Source organism: Uloborus diversus, chromosome 1, assembly GCF_026930045.1.
Source record: "Uloborus diversus isolate 005 chromosome 1, Udiv.v.3.1, whole genome shotgun sequence".
Classification (NCBI taxonomy): domain Eukaryota; kingdom Metazoa; phylum Arthropoda; class Arachnida; order Araneae; family Uloboridae; genus Uloborus; species Uloborus diversus.
In genome coordinates this window covers 32,672,071-32,691,102 of record NC_072731.1, presented here as the reverse complement: position 1 = coordinate 32,691,102, position 19,032 = coordinate 32,672,071, and the positions used below count along the sequence as shown (strand labels likewise).

The 19,032-nt window shown below is 32.5% G+C and overlaps 2 protein-coding genes across 2 annotated transcripts in view; one reads left to right on the top strand and one right to left on the bottom strand.

Annotated features, from left to right (window-relative positions):
- The window catches only part of LOC129229136 (splicing factor 3B subunit 1-like), a 123,519-nt gene extending 117,915 nt beyond the window's left edge, over positions 1-5,604 (bottom strand). Inside the window, exon 1 of the mRNA XM_054863459.1 lies at positions 5,512-5,604. Within this exon, the coding sequence (XP_054719434.1) occupies positions 5,512-5,542 (31 nt within the window). The 5' untranslated portion in view covers positions 5,543-5,604. The remainder of the gene's footprint in view (positions 1-5,511) is intronic.
- A 231-nt stretch (positions 5,605-5,835) lies between these two features.
- The window catches only part of LOC129234533 (brahma-associated protein of 60 kDa-like), a 33,452-nt gene continuing 20,255 nt past the window's right edge, over positions 5,836-19,032 (top strand). Inside the window, exons 1-3 of the mRNA XM_054868548.1 lie at positions 5,836-5,954; positions 8,768-9,067; positions 12,947-13,191. Of these exons, the coding sequence (XP_054724523.1) occupies positions 8,768-9,067; positions 12,947-13,191 (545 nt within the window). The 5' untranslated portion in view covers positions 5,836-5,954. The remainder of the gene's footprint in view (positions 5,955-8,767; positions 9,068-12,946; positions 13,192-19,032) is intronic.

The window sequence follows — 19,032 nt, the reverse complement described above, 5'->3', positions numbered from 1 at the left end:
TCAGAGTTTATAAAAAATATAAATACTTTAATTCTGAAAATTTTCGCGAATGTATTTTAAATTATATTTCATCAATAAAACTTCAACGAAAATAGGGCACATATAAGCCAGGAGCTAATTTTACACAAAATGCGGCGGTATACAAATTTATACGAATAGATTTTACCGTACTTATATTTCTTCTTCACTACATTTTCAATTTATTAGCTGCTTTAGAATTAACCTTAATATGAAGATTTTAAGATTAACTGCAATTATTGAGTGTTGTAATCAAGAAATCATTTACACTTATTTTGTTCCATACTTTTTAGTGAGAACCAAGCTTATAGAAATAGTCTTAATAAAGAAAAAAAAAACATTAGATTATTTCATTGGATCTTTTGGATTGGTGCTTTCGCGCCAGAACTTATTTGAATTTGCCGTTTACCCTCAAAAGTGTCCAACTGAGCTACGGGACTCGAATTACTAAATTGTTATGTTCCCTTTACTATTTTATAACTGAGATTGAACAAAACACTACATTTCTATTTTTATTTGAAAGTGATTACTTGAAATTGTTAGGCAACAAAATCGTTTGCTGACAGTTGCTATTAGTTAAGTTAAAAAGCAAGCAAACTAGGGGACGGCTACAGAAAATTCGGTAAGCACTCAAGCTAGCTGATTGCCATAATGGCAATTATTTTTTCATTAGTATTTTTTTATACATGTAATCGAAACAATTGGTAGTCAGTTTTTAAAAAATGCAAGGAGAGTCAGTGAAAAGGAAAGAAAAAAATAAACCCGGAGTCGGAATGTTTTCTAATAACTCCGACTCTGACTCCTTTACCCCAAAATCAGTCCGACTCCGACTCTTTGACTCCGACTCCACAGCCTGCATAAAATTATTAATACTAACAGTACTCGCACAGCGATGCCCGTGCTAAAAACTTAATGGAAGTCTGTTGAATAAAAAAATTGACGCCCCCTCCCCCTCTGATGTGAAATCCATCTTTCATTCATTTTCTTTGTATAAAATGCCTACATACCTTTTCAAAAAAAAAAACGATTCAAGTTTCTTTGGAATTTAAAACTTTGTCAAATCATTAAATTTACAGTTGCTTTAAAAGTCTATTTAGCAAGTGAAGCAGTTTTTACTGCAATTTAAGAAATTTCGCCAAATAAACAAAAAAAAGATATAAAATGATATCTTTCAAATGTAAAAATAATTCCGCAACTCGTTTTTTGCCAAACTCGCCCAGCAACCACGCTATCATAATCCATCCGTCTAACAAAAAAAAAAAACATCCAGTGGAACATTCAAAAATCTTTTTCAGAAAAAAAGAAGAAACTGTTGCACATTCAGGGATGAGAGTGGTCAGAGAGCTAAAAGGAGTAAATCCAAAAAAATTTCGTAAAAGGGATGATATCCAAAAAAATTTCGTGAAAGGAATTCTATCTAAAACTGCATCAAAATAGAGCCTAGAAGCCATAATATTGAAAAATTCAACAAAAAACGGCTAATTTACCAGTTTTAAAGGTCATACGTATTTAATAAAGTACCAGTATGTACAATTTACACCATTGTACCATTTATTGCAAGCGTGTTTATTCCTAAATAAATCTAAATTTTGAAAAAAGAGGCAAAATTATGACATGAAATCATGAAATCTCAAAACTTTTAATAGGCTGTAAAGCCTAAACTATTTGAGATTAGCCATTAATATTTTTTACTTTCATAAATACACAAAAAAAAGTAACCATGCCAAGTTTCAATAAATTTCAAGACTGTGGGTGTTAGCCCCAACGCAGAATACTTGACAATGTTCTACAACATAAAATCATTTGACCAAAATTGTTCTGCAAGTTACTTCAAGCGTTGTATACACAAGCAACCGTGACTTTTTCCACAAATCGGGAGCCCTAATAAAAATTGTTTCATACAGGAGGTTTTTTTTCTTTTTTCTTAAAACTTCACTGTTGCTATGCATTTCTGTGGAACCTAAACTAATTGAGGTTCTCCAAAAATATTTTATACATTTTTTAAAATACATAAAAAGAGCAAAGATAAATTTTATAAAAATCCAAATTTAGGTGTCAAACCACGTTTTTTTTTTTTTTTTTTTTTTTGGTTTAATTTTACATGGCATGAAGTAGCAATTAAAAAAATGTTATTAAATAAATTAATTAATAAAATGAAAAATAAAATGCGTCAAGTTACGGTAGCGTATAACAAAACATTCCAAAACTTTCTAAACAATTGAAATATTGTCAGAATACAAAAGGATTGAAATCCCAAACCAGACACACAATTTTCGGCGATGGACGTGTTTCAATGTTGGCATATTTAAAAAATATACGTTTATGGAGGAAATTGCAGTGGCTGAAGATCGATTCTGAAAAATAATAAGGAGGAACCAAAAACGATAGAAAAACCAGAATCTTTTCATATTTAGAATATGAAATTTCTGCAGAAACTGCCGATTTGCTAAAAATATCTTCTAACCCAAGTTAGAATTTACACAAATTCTGCAGATTTCTCAAAGTTTAAAGCAAATTTAAAGTTTCTTCAGATGGCTTATCAAATTCAACATTTTTCCCGAGCTATCCACCGAATTATCATAATTTCTGAGAATTTCAGATTTTTCTTCTAATTTAAAGAAATCTGCAGAATTTGTGCAAACTTCTGTCTTAAGTTGGAAGATATTTGCAGAAAATCTGCAGATTCTGCAGATTTTCTACAGATATTTCACAGAAATCTAGAATTTCTGCAGAAAATTTCTTTGAGTTTTGCTCTCACATTTGAACAGAATTGTTTTGCCGCTCAGGCATCTGTTCTGCGACTTACGACGCAAATTTAATAGTATTCAGCTTTTGGGGTGCTAAGCAACATTTTTTGATTGACTTTTGCATTTTTTCCAAAATAAATTAAAGAAATAAAAATATTATTGAAATTATGAATAAAAGAAGCAGATATAAGGTAGCATACAGTAAAAAACCACCCAACATTAAAAATAATTGAAATACTTGCAGGGTGCAAAAAGATTGAAATCTCAAACGAGGCATGCAACTTTCGGCGCAGCACGTGTTTGACGTCGTTGGCATGATTCCAAAACATACAATTTTGGCAGATATCACGGAGGATGAAGATTTGAGGGGGAAAATTAGAAAAAATAAGTAATTGAGGGACAAAAATTTTAACAAATCATATTTTTTCCAATTTTTGAGAAAAATAAGGTCCAAAAGAGGCAACAGAAAAAGCTAGAAAACTTTCATCCCTGTACATTTCACTCAGATAAAAACAAATCAAAAGTTTCTTTTCTTTCAAAACAATGAATTACATTTAAGGTTGCTTAAAACCAATAATCCTAGACTAAACTGCTCAGAGCCTAATGCACCAAGTGAACCCCCTACTGGAACCTAGCCCTTTTACGAGTGAAATGGATGTATTTTTTTTTTTGGCAATAATAATGCTTCACCAAACAAACAAAAAAGTATAAAAATACATTAACAGAAGCTTTCAAATCTTTATATATTAAGAGCTGCGTTGCCCGGCTTTGCTCAGTTTACCTTGAGAATAAAAATTGTGTCAAGTGACATATATTCAACAATCAGGCTTAAATTTAAGAAAAAAAAACACCATGCAAAATTACCCTTCCAAACAATGACGACAAATATTAAAATACTTTTGAGAAATTAAAATGCGAAAGATGGATTTTAAAAGCGTAACCATGGAAACACGAAATAAAATAAGTTTAAGAAATTAAATGCAAAATAAGGAAAGAAACAATGGATTCAAAAAACGTAACCGCGGAAACGTGAAAATAAAATGGTTGACAACCTGAATCAAAATGACATTTATTTGAATTTGATTTAAAAACACTTGTAACTTTTTTCCTTTGAATACAGAAGTTAGGGTTTTTGACTATAGATCGAGAGAGCTCTGGAGTAAAAAAATGTCGCTTTTTCCAATGGTGTCAAAAAGAAAACTGCGGGACAATTCCTTCACTTTTTATTGATAAATTTAATGAAGAAAGTAGTGCTATAGTGCCTAGAAAGAGCAGTGTATCGATCGACAGAGAAAAAGTGAGATAAGATCTGAGGAAAATCCAGATGGCGCTGCGCTCAAGGAGTACGTTAGGCTCCTCAATCAGACTCGTTTTAAATCAATGATTGCATGCTTCACAGTTTAAAAGCACCGTTTCTCGGATTGAACTTATTTCAGCGCAAAAGACAAATTCTGTAATATGTGCTATTTGTTACATGGGTGTTCATTTATTTTTTGAAGCATATAAAATTACTTAATGCTAACTTATCTTCAATGAAAATAGTAGACTATAAGTATTCAATAACTGCACATCTGTTATTTCTCTACTAATAATAAAGCTGAAAGTCTCTCTGTCTGGATCTCTGTGACGCGCATAGCGCCTAGACCATTCGTCCCATTTTCTTGAAATTTGGTACAAAGTTAGTTTGTAGCATGGGGGTGTGCACCTTGAAGCGATTTTTCGAAAATTCGATTTTGTTCTTTTTCTATTTCAATTTTAAGAACATTTTCCGGAGCAAAACTATCATAAGATGGACGAGTAAATTATGAAATTATCATGACGTGGAACCATAACATGGGAAGAGCGAATGAACATAGCCAACTGGCAAGAAATTCATCATCCATTATTTGTAAATATACAGGCTAATCAAATGACCTTTTAATTTTGTACTACGGGCAAAGCCGTGAGGGTACCTCTAGTTTCAAAATAAAGCTGCTTCTAAATTCTTGAAGCTAATTAAAATTATCAAGGCTTCTCAGTCTGAGTCAAAGATTCGGAGTCTCTTGAAAACTTACGGACTCCGACCTGTTTTTTTTTTTTTAATTTTCAAGGACTTTCCATAGATTTAAAAAACTGGACCACTTGCTCCGATCACATATATAACTACATACTAATTTGCAAATAACTGCAATTGGCAAACAGCTGGCTTGATTAATTGTTGAATTTTCGGTAATACTAATCAACGTCAAACTGCTAGTTTGCTTATTTTTATAACGTTCTTTAGAAGCCGTCAGCAAAAGTTTTGTTGTCGATAATTATCGAAATAGAAGTAGTTTTTAAATCTGACGTTATCAGTCAAAAAATAAAAGTATTTATGTATTTTTATCTTTCATCTCATATGTAAAAGAGCGAAAGAAATGTATCCTAGTGTACGATTACTTTTGTGGCGTATTATTTCTCTTATTCATTTTTTGACCCATTTTAAAAAGGAGATCCGTCAATATTTTGAAAAACTACAGGGTTTTATTTAGAATGACATAGGAATGTTGTGAAAAAATATTGAACTTCATATTCGAATTCAGTCACGCGTTATTCTGGTTTTACTAAAACGAACACTTTTGAGAGCCACTGCAGGTAGTACTCATGCAATGTGAACATGCCAGCATACAGCTCTATCGGAAGAGGAGAAAAAAAAAGAAGTACATACAATTGGCATTCATTATTCAACTAAGAGCAATTTGAAACTACTGTGAAAGAATGAATTTACCTTCATGTGTTTTTGGCGCAACAGCTGCCATGGTTAAAAGTAATTTAACCAAAATTCAGAAGGACAATATGGCGTTCTAAACAAATCACAGATGAAAATAAAAACGTCATTGCCATTTCAATGGCTAAAGTAAGCATCATTATAGAAATTATTCTACACAACGTGAAGGTGGCACAGAATAGTAAATTTTTGGAAATTATTACGAAAGCAAATTGTAACGATTATAAAACTCTTTGAAAAACTTTCCATTCAAAAGTTCATCTTTTTAAAGGGGAAGTGAATTTTTTGCAAAACCTTAATGGCATCAATTTCATTTTATAACTTTTTTGTTTTCTTTCGTAATTTTCATTTTCTCGTCAAAATAAAGCTTTTTTGAGGGTTACGGAAAGTATTGATTGGGTGTTTTAGAAAACAATTTTGGATTTTCTGTTGGAAAAATAATAGTAAGTTATGTAATACCTCTATATAATTGTATGAGGTGGAAATATTTAACGGAAAGATATACACTTATTTGTCACAACATAGCTTTGAGATTCAGTTGCTAAAGTTTTTCTCATCTGTCATATAAACATTTTTAGTTAACCTATCCTAATAGTGCGCGAGGCGAACGGAACATAAAATTGCTAGCCTTTAACCGATTTTTGGCGTTAATAATTTTGTTTGAGCAACCCTTTGCTCTTGGCTGCTTTGACTTTTATCTATGCGACGAGCTAATTCTACTCTGTGTTTACTTATCAGGGGTCGATCCAGGTTTTATTTTTTGGGTCCCCATTTTGTGAAAAGGCAAAATATTTTTGTGAAATTTCGTTATTTTTGTGAAAAAGCAAAATATTTTTGTGAATTGTCTTTATTTTTGTAAAAAAGACCTTCTCGTGATTTTTTTCTTGGAAAAGATTATATTAAAGCATTTTTAGCTGTCGTATCGTTATAGAAAAGCCCTAGACAGGTTTCAGGGTGATTGCAAGTTCTTGAAGAATACCTCAAAGCTGTCAAGAGAAAATGCGCTGGGGGAGGGGGGAAGTAAGACCCTTAACATTTTATTCGTAATTTGACACATACATTACATTTATTGCTTTTTACAAATATACATATGCAAGGCACACTTTCTTAAGGTGAAAGTCTCACAACAGATTTCTTGTTTGCCCCTCTCAAATACTTTAAGAGCAATGAAAATTGCACATGCTGCTGAACGTAATGATAACTCCTAATAAATACAATATGAACAGACTCAAAGATATCACATATTTCTTAACACAGAAGTGAAATACTCATTAAAGATTCCATGTATGTGTTTGAAAAACTTAAAAGTAATTAAAACCCAAAATAATACTGCACCAGCATTCAGCGTTTAATTTTTTGACTTTTGACGTTCTTACAGAGTAGGTATTTCGTTTAAAACTTTGCAATTTAATGATGTTAATAAATATATAAGAAATTTTATTTGTTTGCCTCTTAACAAGGTACAGTAAACATCAAAAATGCGAAAAATTCGTTTACCATGGCCGATGTAAGGAAATTAAGATCTTCAAAACAAATAGAAATATAAAAACAGCATGTAAAATAATTTTATTTTAAGTAAAGTTATTTTAGAATTGGATTTTGAAACTCAACACAAATTAATACTAAATATATATTGCGTAATCAAAGTAAAATTTAAAATTTTCCTGAAAACAAGCTACCAATCACAAGTGTCCCTCTGCCGTCCCCCCTCTGACGCTCTCAAGCAAAAAGATAAGATGGGGGAAGGTGGAAGAGGCTCCCGCGTAGATGCGTACACATTTGCGGTTAAAAAATATTGTGAAAAGGCTGCCTTTTTATAAATTTTTGTGAAGGGGCTGCTTTTACGACGCAGAATTTTGTGAATGGGGCCGCTTCTGCGACGCGGAATTTTGTGAATGGGGCCGCTTTTGCCATGCGGAATTTTGTGAAGGGGCCGCAAAGCGGCCCCAATTTGGCGCTGGATCGACCCCTGCTTATGCAAAAGAAAAATATTCCTTACGCAGTTATTGGTGCCGACACAAATGGATTAAAATCTCCTAATTTGTTTTCTTATGCAAAAGAAGATTGAATAAATGATAATTATTTGTTTATAAAGTATTATTAGGAGCTTTGAACACTTTTGAAAGTAAAGTGCATATTTTATTATGTTTTGGACTCTTAAACTAGAATGAAAGGTTTTTTGATCTTGAGCTGCAGATTAAAATATTTTTCTCAGTTGTTGTTTAAAGAAAAGAATACAACTTCTCATATTTCCTAGCTCATAAGATACACTTTCACATGAACTTCACTGTGTTGTTTCAGATTAAAATGTGAAAAGTACTGCTGATTAAAAATTCAAAGTAAGTATTTTAATGATAATGCTTCCTGCAGTTCAAATGACAGCACAATTTGAGTATGTAGATAATTCATGTTCATCATAGAATTCCAGAAATTTGTCATTATTGCTGCTGAAGAAATCAAGAATATGATGGAACAGCAAGAGCGAATACAAGAGAGAGGTGATGACAGAATCTCCATCAGCAGTTTTTCGAAATTGAAATTCTACATACACAAATTTAGATTTGTTTGGATGATTTTAAGGGTCGAAAAAGCACAGGGGTATCAGTCCAGATATTTTTCAAAATTGATGCCTTAGAAATGAAATTGCAAATAGTCTGTTGTGATGTTACAGGAAGAAAAAAGGTTCAGGGATTCTCTACTGGTAATTTTCCAACATGTAGTATCCAACATGCAATTTTAGATGATCTTCAATAATATTAGAGGAAGAGAGACTCAATGACCTCCCATGGAAAATTTTCAGAGTTAATATCCATGTTTCGGAAAATAAGACAACGTAAGCGTATAAGTCAAAGTTTATTGAATCTAATATAGAACATCAGTTTATTAATGATTGAACTTCTTTTGCTAGTTATAAAATGTTTTGTAATATGGACCAACCTTCCCCGGGCGTGGGGCACTTTACGAACTTCTGTTTAAAAATTAATGTCAACAAAAATAAATGCATTAAACATTTTTATAAAACTAGGATGGTGAGAAATATTTAGTGGAACTTACAGTAGAAAATCAAGTGCTCATTTAATTTTTTGATGAGATTAAAAATTAAAAAGTAGAAAAGTGGACCAATGTTCCCCAACTTATTTTTAAAAACTTGTGGCATCCATGCGAACCTATAAAATATGTTAACGTTTGTTTCACCTTACAATTTTTCTATTAAAATCAGTTATTTTATTAAAATTATGTAATGTATTTTTTTTAGATGACTGCTAACATGAATAGGGGTTACCCTGTTCCTCCTCCAGTACAAGGTAATGCTGTTCCTCCAGCAGGTCCAACACCTGTTCCTGTACCCACACCCTCTGGTCCTCCTCCAGTTCCCAATCAAGTACCACCTCAAGCAGTACCAACTGGCCCTAGTGGCCCACCAATGCAACCAAATACCATGGGTCCAATACCTCAACCTGGCCCTGGAATGCGACCACCTGATAGACCAATGACGCTACAGCATGCTGGGCCTCCTCCGAGTAGACAGTATGGAAGTCCTGCACCAGTTTATCAGGTAAAGTTGTAAAAAATTCAGAATGATAAGGGGATAGGATCATTTTGGGGAATATGTTTGGTCTTTAGTTTGTGAGTTCTAATATTACATGCCGTAGTTCAACGATTGACAGCCTGACCAAGACAAGCATTGGAGAGTTATGGTCATTGAAAAAATTATCCTACTTCTCTGGCCTGTTCTTAAAGCCCAATTTTGTCAAGTTTCCACTGACTTGGTTTGGTGCAGGAAAGGAGACTCATGCTGTCATCTAGCAAAAAGCAATGATACAAAAAGTCTTATCACTGCAAAAGTAATCGGCAACACAGCAGCCAGTGTGTTTCTTACCCTAACCATCTGGAGCTGCTTTCAACCTCCCCATTTCTCAAAAATTATTAGATCTACATACTTGAAATTTATATGTTCAAAAGAGTGCTTTGCCTAACATCTAGGATCCCAAACTTCACAAATATCTCTTATAGTTATGGAATTATTTAGGTCTGAAAAGTGTCACTTTATCACACACTGACTCACTCCAATGCATTTAATTATCAAAAGCCTAGACCACTTCCAAGGATTTAGATACTTCAGATTTTAGCATCAAGGTCATTGGGCACATATAAAGGAAAATTTTCAAAATAATTATAGCAAAAAAATGCATTAGTCTTATGAACATCCCACTTCACATCGTGATTTCCAAAATTTTTTAACAAACAAAGAGCTTATCTGCTTGTCAAACATTGCAAAAAACGTATTGATAAAATTGTTTCATTTTGAAAGAAAACTTGATGTTCCATTAAAGTGAAAGATGATCCATCAAATAATTAAATGAAGCTATTAAAATGAAAAATATTAACTATATCAAGTCATTTAAAAACAGAAAGATCTCGGATAAAACTTAAAATTGCAGCATAAGGAACAAAAATCAATGTAACAATTTCAGCAGTAGAGAATTTGTTTCACCAATTTGGTATATTCTACTCTATAATTATTCTCAAGATAAAGATAGAAATTGTGAGAAATTTCAATAACTTGCAGTATTGAAAATTTCGCCAATAGTCGTCAAACTTTTGCACCAAAAACCAACAGCTAATGTATTTTCGTTTTTGTGATAGTGGCAGCATAAAACTATTATTACTCAAAATTAGGCAATCCCGCCAACCACTCCAATATATTGAAACATCCCTAAAGTTGCTGAAGAAGAGAAACCAGTGCATTTAATACAAGAGAAAAGTAAAGATCATATGTTTGCTCATGATTTCCCATTTAAGTGTCTAATAAGAACATAACTTTTGATTTAGCTTTTCAAAAATTAATAGTATCCCAACAAAACATAAATGAAGAACGGGCTTAGTTTGGTAGAAATAAGGCTTGAATTTGTCGGTCTAACCGACAAAAGAGTTTTGATCAATCGTGTGCTAAGTTCCATAGCAGTTCCTTTAATCAATGCGTAGGTTTGTCCAATATTCTTTAATTTATTTAGAAAACATTTTTTACTTTTCTTGATATCGGATTTTTAACTTGGAAAATTACTTTTTAATTAGAAAAATCAAATGTTTTGAACATAAATTATTGACATTTAAAATGTGCTTAGTTTAATTCCAACATCAAAAAAAAAGTGTTTGACAAATGATATTTTCCAATCCTACATCTATGAGTAAGGGAACTGCTATGGAAGTTGATTACCCATTAGATCTGACCTTTTTTGTCGGTGAGACTGACATCCTCATTACCCTAAACCTCATTTCTACCAAACTTGTCCCTTTTTGCGCATTTTTGAGTTCTTGCGATAAATTTCTACATTATTATGCATCAACTCGACATTCTGATATGACACTTTATTGTGCAAAATATTGCTAATTATTGATGTAATTTAAATAAAAAATGGTGCATATAAATATTTTCTGCAATCAAATAGCCATTGTGTTCTTATCCTTTTCAAGTAAAACCTTTTTGTTTGCTTTTTCAAAACATTATGCAAGATGTTATATGACACAGTGTGACTCCAACTTTGGAATCTCAAAAACCGTAATTTTTTCCTTAAATATTTTTAATAAGAGTTTTACTTTTTTTTCAGTTTTAAAAGTTCAAAATTGTTCAGCAATTACTTGTTGAAAACACAGTACAGTGAAACCTCCGAATAACGGACAGTCAAGGGACCAGAAGTTTTGTCCGTTATTGGGAGGTGTCCGCTATTAGGAGGAATTACTTAATTTACCGTTTTCAAAATGGGCTGTTGTTTCCTTTGTAGAACACAATCGAAACATTTGCGAAAGGTTTACTACATTTTACGTCAAGAGTAATTAATCTGTTTTTTCTTAATAAAAGTATACTGACAGCACACACTTGTCTTAAAAGCATTTAATCAATTAAAGTAATCAGTTAAAACAGTTTCACATCTCTTTTTTGCATTACAAGCCTGTTTCTCAATATAAATATTTAAATCATTTACCTTAGCAAGTCTTTCAGTGTCCCCTTTGCTCAGGAAAAAGTTTTTCAATTCTTTACTGTATTTCAGTGCTTCCAAAAATTATCTACCTTTTATGGTTATTTATTTTATCTGGAGTATCACTATTGTGCATTATTGACAGTTGGCAATATGACCTTGAATATGGGCAAATCTTTTTCATGTCTAAAAATTAAAAAACCCAACGAAACCACGGCGCCATAAAGCCGACTACTACCGGCGCCGGTCTGCTCAATTGCATCTCCCGAGAGCCCCAGTTAGAAAAAGCACCCAGTTTCCCCTTTTTTATCTTAACTTTTGAATAGTTATTGTGTACAAAATTCATTAAAATCTTAAGAAAAACGTACGTTAATTGTTAGACTGACATCAGTTTTCACTTAGCTGCTTCAATACTCTCAAAACTAGCCGTAACAAAATTATGACTTTTTTTGCTTTTTCATTTTTTGCTGCTTGCAAAAAGTACCATGTCTTTTAGTTTTTTTTTTTTTTCTGCCCACAACTTTTAAGCCCCAATCGTTGCTTCTGCTCATTACCACCCTTTTAATTCCAAGAAACAGTGATAAGGAAATGACGGGGGGGGGGGAATAAAAGTTGTGGAGGATGAAAAGCTTTGTAAGGCAAGCAGTTACTAAGATATTCTGTGAAAAGAAAAAAAAACGGAAGTGCTACAATCGCAAGGGAAATTTTTTGTGAAATAACTGACCGTTATTCGGAGTGTCCGTTATTCAGAGTTAATTGCATGGAATGGCCTATATTGAGGGACTGGGATTTGCAAAAATGTCCGTTAATTAGAGGCGTCCATTATTCGGGAGTGTCCGTTAAGTGAGGTTTCACTGTACTTTCAGTTTCAGCCCTTTTTTAACGTTTTTTCACTGCCACGTGTTATGCGTAAATAAGCGTTTTGCTGCAATTGTGCAGCTATCTTTTAACATCCACTTTCGGTTAATGATACTTCCTTTTTTCTTCTCATAAGTATGCATTACAAAGCCTATTGCACAAAAATGTAAAATTATTTCCAGTAAAAATATGATTTATTCATTGTATCGATCGGCACATTGCATATTAAAAAGCCACATCCATGGACTATGCGTCACTGTAAATTGTCTCAGACTTTTGTTTTAGCATAATGCAGCATACTTTCATTCATATTGATCAAAAAATAAAAGAAATTTAGTGCAAATACTAGCAAAACCAAGAAAAAGGTGACAAATTAAGCAAGACGAGAGGATTTCGCTATTTTTTTTGAGTAAAAATCGAAAGTCCAAAAAAATATGAAATCTAGAAAAATCACTGTCCCAAGCATTCCGGATTTTAGGTCCCATACTGTGCTATCCTGCGTTTGCCCCTTTGTCTAATTCAGGACATGCCCAACTTGTTTTATATTTTGTTCTGTGCTATAAAAGTTTATTTTTCTGAGCCACAACCAAATCTTTCAGAACCAATTTCAACCTCAACCCCAGAGACCAGGTTATCCATCAGGACCAATGCAAGGTGCACCTGCACCCCCACCACAAACGATACATGGCAGAGTTGGACAAGGTATGGGTCCCCCAGCGAATACCTATGCCGCTGGAGGTCGAGCACCACAAGGACCAATGGGCTCGATGCCGATGGAATCTCGTAAACGGCCTGCTCCAGATCGTGCAGATGGGCGAGCTCAAGGGCCACCTTCTTCTAAAAGGTGTTTTTTTCTATTATTTTTTTTTCCAAATTGCAGTTGTTGAGTTTCAATTTTTATGAACTCTTGGAAACAACAAAAATTTTCAGAAAATTAAGTCTTCCTAAAATGGAAAAACATTGTTTCAGTAAAAGATTTCTCCAAACCGTTTAACTTTGCATAAAATCGTGAGATTTCTTAAATTAGAGGTTTGTAAAATCGAGTGTCATCTGTATGTTGCTAGTATTTAGGGTGTGTCTGAACTTTTGGGAACATCAGTGACAACACACACACATTCATTTGGGATCTCAGTCAACAGAGGTGACTTTTTTGTCCCTCTAAGTTATGAAGCTTGTTATAGAAGAAGATCCAGCTTTTGTACCTCTATTTGACTTTTCCTTTTTTGGAGGTAATGGTGTATGGGTAGGAAAAAATATACTGACTTAGATGTATATGACTTAGAACAACCACATCAGAACTTTCGAAAGGACAAGAGTTATGACTGAGATTGCAAAATATCTGGTATTCCAAAATGCGTGACTAGCCATCTAAAAATGAATCTTGACACTGATAGATAAAGCATTGTCCATTAAAAAACAACTAAAGTATAACAACTACAATTCCTTTGGTGTATATTTGATGTTCAATGATAGGATGTACTAGTAGGTTAAAATGTTTAAAAACTTGCTTGCAGAAATTCTTGAAAATCACAAAACACCTTTTTCTACTCTAATGAGTGGTACAACAGCAAAAAGCAGTCAACTCTCACTGCATTGTATCATGGGAGTCTTTTTTTTTTTTTTTAGTTTATAACATTTCCAACTGATATCGGCTCCAAACAGCTCCAAAAAGGAAAGCTTGACTACACAGAAGAGTAACATCATGTCTCATACACAGGAATACATTTCTTACAGTGTCACTATTTTTACTGTGCTGGTATGAGCCTGCCATGTCGTGAGCATTTCAACTATGAAATGGACTTTAAAAAGAGGAGCAGTGAATAAATTTTACATTTTTTCAGTAAATTGATAAAATTAATTTTATCATTATTATTATTTTTTAAAGCTTAAGAATTATTTATAATCATTGTATCTGCACAAACCTAATTTTGTTTATATGTGTGTCATAGCATTCTGTATTAAAATTTTCTAAAATTAGCAGGGTTCGCTGATGTATATCATGGCTATTTCACGATATATATCCAATATTTATTTTGAAAATATCATGGATATTTTTTATATTCATTTTTTCAACTACGGTATTTTCACTATAGAAATTATATTTATCATAGTAATACTGTTCATTTATTATTAAAAATACCCAAAAAGTAATGTGCTTTATTTTTATGATGCATTAGTACATTGTTAATATAACAAAGTAATATAATATTATTTTTTTACTTGTATTTTATATTCATAACATTATTAGTAATGTAGGGTCTGGTGGGGGAAAGTGGTCAATGGGGTAAAGTGATCATAATTCAAATAAATGCCTATAGCTTGGAAATTAATGTTCGAATGAATGTGAAAATTTTATTTTAGAGTAGTGCATTTAGAAACTACATTTTAAATACAAAATTTTACAAATGGCAAAATTTTATTTGGTAAAAAGAAATATTTTGTGTAAATATGAAAATTTTTAAAATCTAAACAACTTTTTTAACTTCATGAGAAATTTTGTTTGTTAGAATTATGAACAGATTGACTGCACAGGAAGCTTCCTACATGTCTCAAGAACTCTTACTCATTAGCAGTTAGCTGAATCTATTTCGAATAATTTTTTAGAACAATTTAAGTAAGATGGGGGTAAAGTGTTCATAATATTAGGCTTAACGAATATTGTTCTTCTTAAGTCACTTAATCTTTAAGTATAAGGCAGATATAAATTAAATATTAATTTCACTTAATATGTATTGTTTTTAAAATAAACAGGGTTAAATATACGAGTATATGCGTATGTATACGCATATACTCATGTAGGCATGTATATATACGCATTCACATAAATGCACCAATAAACACGTATTTGGGTATCTGCAAGTATTTTTTATCTATACAGATATACATTCAACTATACACGTATATACCCGCTTCTGCTCGTATATATACGAACACTTATATACTCAGGGAGACACGTATATACGCGTACGTACTCGAGTAGACACTTATATACAAGCATATGATATACAGGGTGAGTCTAAACTCTTGGGTAAATTATTAAAAGGTATTAGACGGGAGGATAAGAGCAAGAATCATAAGAAACATATGGACACAAACTCAACTCTGACGCGCTACATGCACGCAAAGCCAGAGACTGATGGATGCAAAACAGGTCACAAATTTATTACACAAAGATAATTTTACACAACATTTTAGGTTTTAAGAAAGTTTTAAAGTGATTAAGGAAATTTGCAACCAGCAGCTTTAATACATGCATCGCAATCACTCTGTTGCAATTGCGAGATTTTTGAAAAACTTTTATCAGTCGCTGCGCCTTTGTTGCGATGCGTGTATTAGAGCTACTAAAGGCAGTAACTGTCAACAACTGCTCTAAATATTTCTTAAAAACTAAATTGTCGGCTAAGATCATCTTTGTGTAACAATCCTGTGACCTGTTTTGCTAACATCAGTTTCTGACCTTGTGTGCATGTAGCGCTTCAGCGAAACAAGTTCCTTATGATTCTTTGCTTTTTATCCTCCCCTTTCACACCACTTAGATTTTGCTCAAGATCTTGGATTCATTCTGTAAGCATTAATGTACATTAGCGGATATACTTGTGGATATACGTGGATACATGTACTGGTGTATACACATAAATGCACGTACATACGTCTAACAGGTATATAATCGTGTTAACACGTAAACATACGTATAATACTCGTGCTTTCATATATACACACAGGAGTAGACACGTACAAACACGCACTGGATATATCCACGAATTAACTCGTGTATACTCGTATAAGTATGTATGCACACTTATATATGCGTCGACTATAGACGTATATACTCATGTATGCACGTATATACTCGAGATACGTGCAAAAACACATATGATGTTCGTTTATACGCGTATATACTCGCATATACATGCGACACATATATACTAGTCTAGACCACGTATTCACTCCTGTAGGTAATCAAGTATACATGCTCATATACTCGTGTATACACGTATATACTTAAGTATGCACGTGCATGCATGTATCTGATTTATACTTTTATCTATTCATATATGAACATGTTTACTCATGTCTACATGACACATATAGTATACTCGTGTATACCCGCATATACTCGTATATATACTTGCAACTATAAAGATAACTTAAATATACAAAAATTAGGGTTATTTGTAATGGTTTTGCATCTATTTTTAACTATGACCACTTTCCCCCACCCCATGGGGTAAAGTGGTCATAAATACAAAGGGAAGAGAAAATGTTATAAAACTACTTAAATCAATATTTTTTTCCCTGAAATTCAATGCACCGTGTTCTTTAATAATGCAATGTAAAATAACAATAAAAAAGTTCAAGTGTTTAAAAAATTTATTGTATTTATTATCCACCTAAGTTGAAAACCTGCGATTTTATGACCACTTTACCCCACCAGACCCTAACAATTTTAATTCATAGTAAATGTGCCTAATTAAAAATTGAACGCTGGTCAGTGGCTTAGCTAGGGAGGGGCGGTCCACCCCGGACGTCACATTTTGAGGGGCGGCAAATTAACCCTTTTGATGTGGGGGAAAAACGTATTTTTCAAATAAATAAATTATGGTTTTAATCTTTTACTGCAGGCAAAAAGAAAATCTTCAAATTGTAAGTCTTTTGTGTCACTACCAGATTAAAATTACTTACATACAATACGTTCTGATTTCTTTAAAAAACTTTCAAAAGTCTCCTTTGATAGCATATCAATACAATTCTTTGTTTCTGAGGGGGCGGCAGTGGACAGTCATGGGACCAATGTTTTTTTAGACTGTAGAAGTTAACTCCAGGAGGAAGAAAACATTGAAGTTTTCCACTTTTTACTGGCGTCGTCAGCTGAAATTTATTGGGGGGGACCATTCTGACACTTTCATTTTCAAGTTGTATCAAGAAAAATGCATGTATATATATATATATATATATATATATATATATATATATATATATATATATATATATATATATATATATATATATATATATATATATATATATATATAGTATATGAGATAAAAACTTGACATCAAATAGAAATGGGTTTACATTTAAGACAAAATTTTTAAACAGGTACATCTTGATTTAAATATTTACACAATAAGAAAAAGAAAAATAAATTCCACCAAATACATTTTTTCTAGACTGCACATGGGATACGAATATCCGTGATATTTTTTGTGATCAATTTCATCCAAGATATTTTTGTGAACGTAACATAAAGCAACATGATTTAACCGCTTTTGTGTCATAGTCGACCTTAGATACATTTTGAGCTTTCTCAGCGCACTAAATCTTTTTTCAGCTTCACACGACGAAGCGGGGCACACCAAAAGCAGCTGCACCAAATTTTCAACATTTTGAAACAGACCCCTAACTTCTTTAACGGCTGACGACAAAACTTTCTTTGCTTCATCTAAGCAGTTAACTTTAAAGTTTTTATGGAACAGTTGAAGCTCAGTTTTTAAAGCAGCCATTTCATTAAAATTTTTAAAAGAAGGAACATTAAAAAAAAAAAAAAAGTTGAACGCATTAGCTTCGATAAACTCATAATGTTAAAATAATTCTTGCAAAAGCATACCTGATTAGCAGGCATTCAGGGGCTACATGATAGAAGGTCACTGTAACCTCCCATAAACTTTTCTTTCCCAGAAAATCTTGTCTGACGAATCAAAATTTCGAGTAGTTTTTCGTGAAATATTGCATTAAAAAGATACTCTCATTAGATGTACAGTGGCTCCCAAAAGGGTTCGTACACCTTGAAATTTTGCAGTAAAACTAAATTAACGCAAAACTAAATTCGAATATAAAGTCCTTTTATTTATTTATTTTTTTTTTTTTTTTTACATCACAACTGATTTTATTTTTGAAATTTGTCAAAAAACGAAGAGATTGAGAAACACTACGCCACAAAAGTCACCGTAAGCTGAAATATTTTTAAATAAATTCATGAGTAAAATTGTAACAGGTCATTTTTTAAAAATTATTTTTGCATTGTGTTGACACTGTAAAGTCATTTGGCTAGAGTTTGTTGTGCATTTATTCCCTAATATTCTGCTTATAATTTTTAAATGGCTGGTATTCGTGAAAAAGCAACAAAGAGCATTCGAAATTTGATTTTTCCCCCCTCACAGTAGTGGTAAATTGGTTTGAAATCTCTCTGAATTAGTTAATGTATACCATTCTATAGCAAAGTGCTTAATAAAATACTTTTGAGAACGGAATCAGATCAAAAGCAAGGTTAGAAAAAGTCAACTGGCAAAGCTAACAAAGCGTGATCAGAGATTTACTGTTAAAACAATTATGAAAAATACACATTTGAGTGCTGTAAAAGTTTCTGCAGAGTTAAATGAAACAATTTACATTTAATTTTCACCTAAAATTGTTCGCCAAGTTCTCTCATTAGCTGGATCAAATGGGACCTTTTCCCGCAGAAATTTTCTCGTTCTTGCAAAAAACAGAAAGCTTACGCTTTCCGCTGCAAAGTCAATGTTAAATAAGCTCAAAATGTTTTGGAATAACGTCTTACTTACAGATAAAAATGAATTCAACATTTTTAAGTTAAAGTGTTGTAATTGAAAATAGAAGAAAAAGTGAGGAATTTAATCTTAAAACTTTGTTGGATCAGTTAATCAGTACGGTGAATGTGTTCTTGTGT